This window comes from Mesoplodon densirostris, chromosome 8 (genome assembly GCF_025265405.1).
Source record: "Mesoplodon densirostris isolate mMesDen1 chromosome 8, mMesDen1 primary haplotype, whole genome shotgun sequence".
NCBI classification, from domain to species: Eukaryota; Metazoa; Chordata; class Mammalia; order Artiodactyla; family Ziphiidae; genus Mesoplodon; species Mesoplodon densirostris.
Window position 1 is genome coordinate 103,762,905 of NC_082668.1, and position 12,928 is coordinate 103,775,832.

The 12,928-nt window shown below is 37.7% G+C and overlaps 1 protein-coding gene across 4 annotated transcripts in view; it reads left to right on the forward strand.

Moving 5' to 3' along the window:
- WDR33 (WD repeat domain 33) overlaps positions 1-12,928 on the forward strand; it is a 105,966-nt gene that overhangs the window by 34,940 nt on the left and 58,098 nt on the right. For all 4 annotated transcript variants that reach the window (XM_060106590.1, XM_060106593.1, XM_060106591.1 and 1 more), the window contains exons 2-4: positions 8,357-8,583; positions 9,829-9,897; positions 11,041-11,145. In XM_060106590.1, the coding sequence (XP_059962573.1) occupies positions 8,380-8,583; positions 9,829-9,897; positions 11,041-11,145 (378 nt within the window). In that variant the 5' untranslated portion in view covers positions 8,357-8,379. The remainder of the gene's footprint in view (positions 1-8,356; positions 8,584-9,828; positions 9,898-11,040; positions 11,146-12,928) is intronic.

The following is a 12,928-nucleotide window of genomic DNA, read 5'->3' on the forward strand; positions in this document are numbered from 1 at the left end:
ATTCGTTTTGGATTGAATTTGTCGAATTAGTTAAGGTTTAGCAATGTTATTTTCCAATAAAAAATGCATTTGACCCTTGACCAGTGTGGGTTTGATCTGTGCAGGTCCACTTAGACACAGATAATTTTCAATAGTAAATACTACAGTACTGCATGGTCCATTTGTTGGTTGAATCTGAAGTTGCAAAGAACCGTGGATATGGAGGGCTGACTATAAGTTATACTCAGGTTAACCCCGCATTGTTCAAGAGTCAACTGTACACCTTTCCCCCTGTGTTTTAGTTGGAGATTGGCTGTGATGGTAAAATTTTTCTCATGGAGTCAGAAATGTTTGCTTGGGGAAGATTATTTTGGATTACGTCTGGTTGGGGAAAAGATTATTCGGGATGTGGTGTGCTGAATGAATGAATGTTACTTATTTTTGTTTATTTCCTCTGTCTTTTCCTCCAACCTTCCCCCACCCCACCCTGAATTTAAGCTTCTTGAGGCTGAATTGTACAGTAAGCATCCTGTGTTATATCCCTATTGCCTATGAATAGTTCTGGTAAACAAGCATAGTAGATTCTCAATGTAGTAGTATTCTAACATTGCTTTCTTTATGAGCTCTTCTGTTTTTTTTTTTTTTTTTTTTTTAAATTTATTTATTTATTTTTGGCTGTGTTGGGTCCTCGCTGCTGTGCGCGGGCTTTTCTAGTTGCGGCGAGCAGGGCCCACCCTTTGTTGCGGTGCGCGGGCTTCTCATTGCGGTGTCCTCTCTTGTAGAGCATGGGCTCTAGGCGTGCGGGCTTCAGTAGTTGTGGCTCGTGGGTTCAGTAGTTGTGGCTCACGGGCTCTAGAGCGCAGGCTCAGTGGTTGTGGCCCACGCACTTAGTTGTTCTGCGGCATATGGGATCTTCCCGAGCCAGGGCCCGAACCCGTGTCCCCTGCATTGGCAGGCGGACTCTCAACCACTGCGCCACCAGGGAAGCCCGAGCTCTTCTGTTTTGATGAACTGTCAATCTTTTTTTTTTTTTTAATTTTATTTATTTATTTATTTATCTTTGCTGTGTTGGGTCTTCGTTTCTGTGTGAGGGCTCTCTGTAGTTGCGGTGAGCAGGGGCCACTCTTCATCGCAGTGCGCTGGCCTCTCACTATTGCGGCCTCTCTTGTTGCGGAGCACAGGCTCCAGATGCGCAGGCTCAGTAGTTGTGGCTCACGGGCCCAGTTGCTCCGCAGCATGTGGGATCCTCCCAGACCAGGGCTCGAACCCGTGTCCCCTGCATTGGCAGGCAGATTCTCAACCACTGCACCACCAGGGAAGCCCAGAACTGTTAATCTTGAGGACAGACTTTATGTGTGTCTCTGTCTTTAGCCTGTCAAGTAGTTAGTGCTCACTGATTACTTCTTGAAATGAATTACATTTCTTGTTACGCTTCCCCATGTCACAGGGTTTTTTCAACAGTTCCTAAGTTTATGCATTCATAGCTAGTAACTAGTAACTGCCTCAGTGAATTTGGTGGTGCCTGCTCATTATTAATAACTTTTGCTATATAATTTTCAGTTTAAGTCTTACGTCTCTCATAAATCTCTTTCTGTTCATTTTGCTATTGTTGCTCTAATTTTTGAGCTTGTGTTACTACTAGTGTAGAGTTTTTATTACTTTAATTAGAAGTTAGGTTCAATAAAATGAGTTATTGTTGAGCACAATTCTACAATGTGAAACTTGTAATGACTTTTCTTTAAGAAAAGCATTTGTGGCTCACCAGTCAGAATGGCCATCATCAAAAAATTTACAAACAATAAATGCTGGAGAGGGTGTGGAGAAAAGGGAACCCTCTTGCACTGTTGGTGGGAATGTAAATTGATACAGCCACTATGGAGAACAGTATGGAGGTTCCTTAAAAAACTAAAAATAGAACTACCATACAGCCCAGCAATCCCACTACTGGGCATATACCCTGAGAAAACCGTAATTCAAAAAGAGTCATGTACCAAAATGTTGATTGCAGCTCTATTTACAATAGCCAGGACATGGAAGCAACCTAATTGTCCATCAACAGATGAATGGATAAAGAAGATGTGGCACATATATTCAGTGGACTATTACTCAGCCATAAAAAGAAACGAAATTGAGTTATTTGTAGTGAGGTGGATGGACCTAGAGTCTGTCATACAGAGTGAAGTAAGTCAGAAGGAGAAAAACAAATACCGTATGCTAACACATATATATGGAATCTAAGAAAAAAAAAAAGGTCATGAAGAACCTAGGGACAGGACAGGAATAAAGACACAGACCTACTAGAGAATGGACTTGAGGATATGGGGAGGGGGGAGGGTAAGCTGTGACAAAGTGAGAGTGGCATGGACATATATACACTACCAAATGTAAAATAGATAGCTAGTGGGAAGCAGCCTCATAGCACAGGGAGATCAGCTCAGTGCTTTGTGACCACCTAGAGGGGTGGGATAGGGAGGGTGGGAGAGAGGGAGACGCAAGAGGGAAGAGAGATGGGAACATATGTATATATATAACTGATTCACTTTGTTATAAAGCAGAAACTAGCACACCATTGTAAAGCAACTATACTCCAATAAAGATGTTAAAAAAAAGATATCTTTGTAAATAATGACTATCAATATTTTAAATGTATCAATTCTTCCCAAAGTGATCTAGAGATTTGCTGTAGTGACAATTCATATATAAAAGTTGTCTGTTTATTTGGTAGAACATGACAATCATGTTATTAATCATAAAATTAATATGTAAAAAAAGGAAAATGGAGGAACAACAATAACAAAAAACAAAAACATGAGACATGTACAAAACCAAAGGTAAAGTGTTAAACATAAATAAATCCTACCATATCAATAATAAAAACTAAGTGTAATGAATTAAACAGTACAATCAAAAGTCATATATTGTCAAACTTTAAAAAGAAGTTTACCAGGGTTTAAAAAAATGTTTTCTATAGGAGACGCTCCTTGGATTCAAAGGTCTAATGTATACAAAGTAAAAGGATGAAAAAATACACATCATGCAAATAGCAACCATAGCATGCTGAAGTGGCTATACTAATACCAGAAAAAATAGACTTTAAAACAAACAAAATTACTAGATATGAAAAGGGACATTTTATGATAAAAAAAGGGAAGATTCAAAAATTATTAACATGTGTCCTGAATAAGATAAAACCAGAATATATGAAGAAGAAAATAGCAAAATACATGAAGAATTGAAGGAAGAAATAAATAATTCCACAACATTAGGTAGAGGCTTCAGTACTCCATGGTCAATAATGGATAGAACAATTAGGCAGAAGATCAACAAGGATATAGAAGACTTGGACAACACTATGAATTATCAAGACCTAATAAATGTCTACAGAACACTCAACTGAACAGTAAAATACTCATCCTTCTCAACTACACGTGAAACGTTTTCCAGCATAGATGACATGCTAGGCTAAAAGACAAGAGATTGGAGCCCACATACATTGCTGGTGGGAATGTAAAATGGGTGGCCATTTTGCAAAACAGCTTGACAGTTCCTCCAAATGTTAAACATGGAGTGACCCTATGACCCAGCAGTTCCACTACTAAATATATACCTAACAGAAATAAAAACTTATGTCTGCACAAAAGCTTGTACGTGAATGTTCACAGAAGCATGTTTATACAAACAAAAGGTGGAAAAAATTCAGATGTCAATCTGACAGATGAATAAACAAAATGTGGAATATCCATACAATAGAATAGCATTCAGCTATAAAAAGGGATGAAGTATTGATCCATGTTACAACATGGATGAGCCATGAAAGCATTATGTAAAGTAAAAGCAGCCACTCACAAAAGATCACATATTATATGGTCCCATTTATATGAAATGCCCAGAAGAGCAAATCTGTAGATGCAGAAAGTAGATTGGTAATTGCCTAGGACTGAGAGGGTTGAGGAGAATGAAAAAACATTGTAAATGTGTAATGGGTTTTTTTGTGGGGGGACAGAAATCTAAAATTGGATGTTGTGATGGTTACACAAGTCTTTTAGTGGTTACACTAAGAACCACTGAATTGTATACATTAAAGCGTTGAAATTGTGGTGTGTAAATTACATCCCAGTAAAGCTGTTAAAAAAAAAAAAAGCATTTGTGGTTTTTTTCCCTGTCTTCATTTATAACCTTGGTAGTATCACATGACTAAGATTATAAAAGGTTATTTTGTAATAGTTGGGACAAGAAGCAGAATTATAAGCTTGTATGGATTTGCATACACACACGCGTCTGGGTATTCCAGTTTGTTCAACAGACTAGTCAGTACATTGGCTAAAAGAATAATATATTTCATGCAAAATAATATCTTTGAGCAAAAGGGATCTTTGAAGTTATCTACATTAGACTTGTCCAGGTTGAGAAAACAGATCCAGAGAAGTGGCATGACCTGCCTAATTTTGGAGAGTAGTTGCCAGCTTGAAGGCTAAGAATATGCTGCAGACTTTTGTGACTTCAGGAGTCTTCGTATTTGCCGAAAATAGAGATGGGGACCAAAAAACACAAAGTATGAAATCTATGAACTTAGAAGTGATATTCAGTGAATCACGATAATATGTTGTACCCTATGCTAGGTGTAATAAAAAGTAGGCACTTGATAAAATTGTGCTGATTTCTTTAAACATTGAACGTTTATGTGTATGAGAAAGACATGATGAATTCAATGTGTCAGGTGATTTTTTTCCTTAGCAATTTGGTCTATTGTTAGTATGTATTTAATAATTCTACGCAAATTACTTATGCTCATTCTGCCTCAGTTTCTGTCTTGCCTACAGCCCTCTTCTCCCCACCCCATCCCCTCCATCCTCCTCCCTCCCGCTCTACCCCAGATATGAGATGAATATGCTTTGGGGACAACCCTGCCTCTGGTTTAAATTGTTGTCTTCTGTTAGTGTAGCTCAGGTGTGACTACTTAAGTGAGTCGAAATTACAGTAATTATTTTTATGAAAGATAAAGCTTTTGTTTCTTTTTCTGTATTTGGTTATATATATAGTTCCTTGAAGTATAGTCCTGAGTGAAGCCTGAAAAGGATAGTTTTAATGATTTGATTGATGGTTTTTCTATCTGGGCCATTCAGTTTTCAACCTGCCGTTTCAGCCATCGAAAGCTGTGAGATCATTATTGCTGAAGGCTTCTGGCAACCCGAAGGAAGAAGAGTTGAAGGCGAGTCGGGAGGTCCAGGTGTTTGCCTCTGCCTCTGCCTCTGTGTTAGTCTGCTAGGGCTGCCATGACAAAGCGCCACAGACTGGGTGGCTGAAACAACAGAAATTAATTTTCTCACAGTTTTGGAAGGTAGAAATCTGAGATTAAGGTGTGAGCAGGGGGTTGGTTTCTTCTGAGACCTCTCTTCTTGGCTAGTGGATGGCTTTCGTCTTCCCATGTTTTCACATGGCCTTCCTTCTGTGCATGCCTGCGTCCTAATATCCTTCTCTTATTGGGATACCAGTCACGAGGGTTAGGGCTTTATCTCCAAGTGCAGTCACATTCTGAGGTACTGGAAGTTAGGACTTCAACATACGAATTTGTGGGGGGACACAGTTCGGCTCATAACAGCCACTAAGAGGCTCTGTTTTGACTGGGCAAATTACAGTGGTTTGCAGAAGTGAAGCTGGAGTGTGTAAGGCATTTATGAAGACTGCTTACTGTATTGTCAGGAGGTTTTCTTGTTTTATTTTAAGGCTGGATTTTGATTTAGAATATAATATTTTTTTTCATTTTCTTCATGCCAGACCTTTTTAATTTTTTTTTTTTTTTGGCTGTGTTGGGTCTTTGTTGCTGTGTGCGGGCTTTCTCTACTTGCGGCGAGCGGGGGCTACTGTTCGTTGTGGTGTGCGGGCTTCTCATTGCGGTGGCTTCTCTTGTTGCGGAGCACGGGCTCTCGGTGTGCTGGCTTCAGTAGTTGCAGCACTCAGGCTTAGTAGTTGTGGCTTGCGGGCTCTAGAGCACAAGCTCAGTAGTTGTGGAGCATGGGCTTAGTTGCTCCACGGCATGTGGGATCTTTCCGGACCAGGGCTCGAACCCTTGTCCCCTGCACTGGCAGGTGGATTCTTAACCACTGTGCCACTAGGGAAGTCCCCATGCCGGACCTTTATTTCTAGAACACAAGTGGTACTTGACCATTCAAGGAAATGTTAAAGGCCTTTTTTACAGAACAAGTTTTACTTAACAAATCTGTAAATGGAAAGGTCTTAAATGAAGGAGTAATATTTTTTCTAGCTTTAACATGTGAATTATTCAAGAGTGTTAGTAACAACGCATTGGTTGTTTTGTATTTGACTTCAGTCATTTTCCTCATATTTCTACAGTAGATCCTTGGTTTGGCTCTTGGTTAGTGCTTTACATCCAGGTACCTGCCACCCAGCTTTAATACCATCAACTTTCTGATAATGTTTCATCTACTCTCCATATAAAAGTTTTTCCAGCAGATTAAACCCCCCATTCTTTAACTGAGGTAAAAGTCATATAACATGAAATTCACTGTCTTAACCATTTTAAAGTGTGTAATTCAGCACCACTTAGTATATTCACAGTGTCGTGCAGCCACCACCTCTGCCTGGTTCCAAACATTTTCATCGTCCCCAAAGGAAACCCCATTCCCATTAAGCAGTCATTGCCTATTCTGCCCTTCCCCTGCCCCTGGCAACCACTAATATGCTTTCTGTCACTATGTATTAGCCTGTTTTGGATTTGGGTATAAATGAAATCATACAATATGTGACCTTTTACGTCTGGCTTTTTTCACTTGGGTAGTGTTTTTGAGATTCATCCATGTTGTAGCATGTGTCAGCACTTCATTCCCTTGTTTTTTTGGCTGAATAATTTTTAAGCCTCTTTTGATACATGTAAAAATCTTTATTCTCATTTGATATCAATAATATTGGAAACTAGAATATTAGGATAATTTTATTCTAATAAAATTAGAAATTTGATGATTATAAAGTGAAAAAATAGTAATTTTAAAATATACTTTCCAAAGCTGCATCCTTTTAGAATTACTGGCGTAGACATCTGAATTAAAGCCGTTAATTGAAATCTGCATGCTGAAACTGAGTTGGATTCATGGGATAGCTGAATAAACAGATTCCTTCACCAACCTTATTGAGGCAAATGCATTCTAATTTAATATACACATAGCCTGAGAATGTGTCTCATCTCATTACAGATGAACATTTGTCAGGGGTCTTCTGGGATTGCTCCAGAGTAGTGGGAGTAATATGTATTAGATGCACATTTAATTGCACTGTTTACTTTTGTTGTCTTGGGAGTCAGGACTTATCTCCCCACCCCCACCCCTCCTCCTGCCCCATTTCCTTTCTGTTATCATTATTAAATGGTTTCAGGAGATACTAAAGGGACAAGGGTGAATTAGCTAGTACTAAGAATATTTTCATCCAGAGGAAATCACAGATTTATTTTCAGGTCCTTTATTTAGTGTCTTGAATGAAGAAAGGCAAATGTAAGAATATAGAAAAATAATGGAGAGTCGAATCATTCCTCTTTTTCAAACAAAAATACCAAAATTGTTATAACACCCTTTATGTGTTTTTTCATGGTCTGATTTTTTTTCCATGGTCTGATTTTTAAAATATGCTTGAAAATGTGGTTTTAAATCATGCATATTTGTATTATTGGAATGTAAGTTTAATTGTAGAACACTAAAGTTGAAAAACTGTAAGCTCTTAATATTTTTTTCTTCAGATGTTAGCTTAATATTGCCTTATAAATATGTAAATCCACATACTGAGAAATAAGTTTCTGTGGTAGTTACTTTGAGCCTGAAATTAGATATACATACTTTTAGCATTCATGTGAAGCAAGATAGTTTATTCCACTTTTTACACTAGTCCTAGGAAATTTAAAAGGACAAAATGTCAGGTTTTAAAATTTTTTAGTGACTCTTGTATTAAATGGGGGTCTTACGATAAACTTAAAATGATGTGTTTTACTATCAAACATCTAATGAAAACTTCATTTTAAAAATGTGAACAGTTCTCAGTGATTTTACCCTCCTTACCCTCCACAATTTACCCACCCCACACGTGCACAACACAATTGCCCCAAGCTGTTATAAACAGTGATTTTTCCTTCCGTCAGGCTAAATTTTACAACAAATACTTATTAGCATTTATTCTGTGAATTGACCTTTTTCAAATGTGTAACTGGTCTCTGCCATTAAATTTAATAGTTCATTTTGGAAATAGATTGACTAAAAGCAAAAAATGGTGCATATTAGGAAAAGGAAGAGAAGTGTAGAAAATGTTCATTTAAAAATATTTTCAGGCAGTGTTACAGTGCTGATATATTTGTGACAGTGCTTTTTCCTTACCCTAGTGTCATAGAAGGAAAACATCACCATGGCTACAGAAATTGGTTCTCCTCCTCGTTTTTTCCATATGCCAAGGTTCCAACACCAGGCACCTCGACAGCTGTTTTATAAGCGACCTGATTTTGCACAGCAGCAAGCAATGCAACAGCTTACTTTTGATGGAAAACGAATGAGAAAAGCGGTAAACCGAAAAACCATAGACTATAATCCATCTGTAATTAAGTATTTGGAGGTAAGTCCAGTTAATGTACTTCAGATGACCGAACTTTGGTTTCTTGAAAAGAAGAAAGTTTTTATAATGCAGGGTAATGAGTATACCTGTGTTTTTTAAATTAGTAGGATGAAGTAGAGTTTCAAATGAAGCCAACCAATCACCTCAATAAAAAAGAGTCCTTTTTTTTTACTCTTTGCATGCATGAATAATCTCAAAAATTATTAGACTCCAACTTAAAAATATGTTTTGTTCTAAAGGTTCACACTGTATTTCAGAAGAGGGTACTTTTGTCCAACGAGGCCAACTTTAAAACACTTGTTAAACCCACAGTGTATATGAAATGTTAAGAGACTACCAACATAGGAATATTTGTATTACAACATGTGTTCAGAATAGTGACTTGCATGTCCAAGACACTGGCATCAGAACACGACTCTCCAAGCCCCTCAGGGAAAAGGGCTCTATTTACTTATGAAGGTTGAGCACCTACTACAGTCTTATAGGGTGAAACCAACTCTGACATGGCAAATAAAGGCAGAGTAGGGGTCTGCCTAAACCTGTGTCAGCTTGACACATCTCCCCTTCGAGTTTTTTATTTACTTGTCTTAACCTTTCTTGTCTTAAGCCTCTATGATTTGCTGTTTTCATTGCTAACGCCACGTTAATCAGGTTTTGGTCTGCTCTGCCTCCCGTGAAGAAGATTTGTCTGCTTTTCATTACCTGAGACAAGTTGTTAACAGACCTATATGCATATTGGGCATAATTAGTATGTTGCAGGTACATAGCAAAAATATTCATTCAGAGGTAAAGACAGATACAGGCTTTTTCAGGTGTTTCAGTTGGAAAACAAGACTAGGAAAGTTTGGGAGGAATTAAGAAAACCAACACCAAGATAAGAGGAATTGTTTTGTGCTGAGGATTTTGAAGGAATTGGGAACGTCTGTCTACCCCTTGTCCTTTTTCCGTTTACTCTAAGGTATGGTCAGTGAGAATGTGTTGGGGTCAGCAGCATCTTGGATGACTGGTTGGGCATAATATGAGTAAAGAAAGGAGGGAAATTCTCAGCAATGTCAGTGTGTTAAGAGGGGAAATCTCTTAAGATACACACTATTATCTATGTTTTAGAACATAATGGAAAAGTTTTAGTCTTCTTTTTTCCACATTTAACGACAGCTTGCATTTTGTAAATACTTACTTATGTTTCAAATGGAGTATAATTAGACAATATATTGATTGATTGATTAATTTATTTATTTTTAACAGAATAGAATATGGCAAAGAGACCAGAGAGATATGCGGGCAATTCAGCCTGATGCAGGTTATTATAATGATGTAAGTATAAGATATGTCATGCTAGCTTAATAGAAACCTCTTTGCTTGGACATTTGAACTATGGGATCTCTAATTCAAACATGGACTTTTCTTATGACATTTTTGTAATTAAAATAAAACATTCCTAAAGGGATAGTATAACATATCTGTGTAAACCATGGGTTATTTTATATATATATATATATATATATATATATATATTTCTTTCTTTCTTTCTTTCTTTCTTTCTTTCTTTCTTTCTTTCTTTCTTTCTTCCTTTCTTCCTTTCTTCCTTTCTTTCCTACCTTCCTTCCTTCCTCCCTCCCTCCCTCCCTCCCTCCCCGGTACACGGGCCTCTCACTGTCATGGCCTCTCCCGTTGTGGAGCACAGGCTCCGCGGCCATGGCTCACGGGTCCAGCCGCTCCGTGGCATGTGGGATCTTCCCAGACCGGGGCACGAACCCGTGTCCCCTGCATCGGCAGGCGGACTCTCAACCACTGCGCCACCAGGGAAACCCTATTTTATTATTATTATTATTTTTTTTTTTTTGCGGTATGCAGGCCTCTCACTGTTGTGGCCTCTCCCGTTGTGGAGCACAGTTTCTGGACACGCAGGCTCAGCGGCCATGGCTCACGGGCCTAGCTGCTCCGTGGCATTTGGCATCTTCCCGGACCAGGGCTCAAACCCATGTCTCCTGTACTGGCAGGCAGATTCTTAACCACTGTGCCACCAGGGAAGCCCGGGTTATTTTTTTTTTAATCTCAATTTAAATTTTCCTTTTAATCTGATGACAGATGAACTTTTGATTTGGGGTTTAAAGCAGTGTCCAGCAAAAGATTGCACTGCCTCAGAGTCTCTGTAACAAGAAAGTTAATTTTAAACTTGGCTTGTTATGAATGTGTTTAATTGTGTTGACTTTGAGAAGTAATTGGGGGAAACCTGGCACTTGCTTTTATTGTTTATTTAGTAATTATGGGCATTTAACTTTCCTGTATCTCCGTTTTCTTCATTTAATTACTATAGACTAATTGTAATCTATTATAATAGTGTTTTGAAAGTCCTATATGGTCCTGAATTTGTCTTTAAATGTTGAAGTAATTACCTTGTCATGTCCCTGGTTTATGCCGTTTGTGATCTTTAAACCCAATTTTCTTTTTTTGTAGCTGGTTCCACCTATTGGAATGTTGAATAATCCTATGAATGCAGTAACAACAAAGTTTGTTCGAACATCAACGAATAAAGTAAAGTGTCCAGTATTTGTTGTTAGGGTAAGTATTCTGTTTGATATTTTTTTGGAAAAATTAACTCTGAGTTAGCCTGCAAATATATTTGCAAAGAAAATGAAACATTATTTTAAATGTATATCTGGGATAAAAATCAGCGTATTGCTTGTATTTTTATTTTGAAATATCCAATCATTTATGTACTGTATCCACATTTAGTAAGGTAGTACTTTTGGATTGCTTCCTGTTGCAATTCCCATAGAATCCTCTCTGAGCTGGCCATGGATATATGTGTTACAGCAGGTGTCTGACTTGCTCTTGAATAGGAATGTTTTGTTACTGTTTAGAGAGCAGCATCTCAAGGTGAATGAAAACTCTTAGGGTTACTAGGAAGGAAAACACCTAAGAAGAGCTGAAGACCAATGGTAGACCATAATTGTCAGCTCCGTGAAGGTACACTGTAGGTACTCCTCACTAACATTTTGAAAATAGAATTTAAAAATATATATTAATAACATGGTTCAAATTAGTAAAATTTGAAGGGGTTTGCAATAAAAAAGTCTTCCCATCTCTGTCTCCCAGGCATCCTGTTACTATTTCCATAGATAATGGTATAATCATTTTTTTGTGGTTTGCTAGCAAGAATGCACTTGCTGGTTAGCAGTATATCAAGTCCAGAAATGTAGGAAAGTTAATAGTCAAAGTGGAGCAAATAAGAATTGAAAAAAATAATGGGACAGAGAAAAGACAGTCATGGCAAACATTGTGGCAAATGAGCAAAATAAGCAGGTCTTCTTATTAGAGAGTTGTGATAGACAAGCCAGGAGGACTGAGAGTTGCTGGAGGAGACTCCGCTTGAGCTCCATACAAATGCGGTAGTCAGTCTTAGGCCTCCTGTTTGCTTCAGAGGCCTATTACAGTAGAAACCATTAGTAAAGAAACATTATTTGAATGGCTTTTGTATTAGGAGAGCCAACCAGTATGTAGTGTAATTTTGTTTGCCGGGGAATTTGGCAAAAGGAGTATGATGGCAGCTAGTTTTAATATCTTGTTAGCATAACACAACACCTTTTTGGAATGAATAAAATCTGAGCATTCTGTGTCCTGTATCTTGTTAGATGGGTAAATTTCTCATTTGGGAATCAAGCTATAAGGTCTTAAGAAATTTGCACATAGTAGAGGCAAGTCCAAATTACAAGGTATTAAAGACATAAAGACTGTGGGTCCTGAGTCTACAGTTTGATTGCTTGTAGTATTTACTGGGTTGGGATCCATAACAGATAACAGAAACTAGGAAAGTAGGAGGATTTTATTAATAATAATCAAAATTGTGATCTGCAGGTAAACAGTAAAAGGCTGGCTTGTCGCATGTATCTGTGAAATTTACCAAACAGACTTCATATCATGTATCTCATCCTATAAACACACTTGTAGTTTTCAACTCTGTGTCACACTTTTTACTAATAGGATTGTTGTATTGATATTTCATGTATTTACACCTAAGGAAAATGAACATGTAATCTATAGAAACTTGAAAATAAAAGTAAGAAAAAATATGTTGCATTTTGAGTTGATAAGCATATATCACAGATTCCCTTCAGTGTGCAAATTGTGACATTGAAATATTGGGGTACTGTTAGTCCTGCCTCTGTTGTATTACATTTTTTTTGGAGACTAGATTAGCATAAGACCTGTCACTGCCTGATACTGTGAACGAAGAACTTAAAAAAATATGTATACATGTATATAGTATATATTGTACGTTTAGTTTCCAGGAAAAGTTTGATAGCCTTGATGTCCTTAAATTGGTATATAATACTGTTTTTTC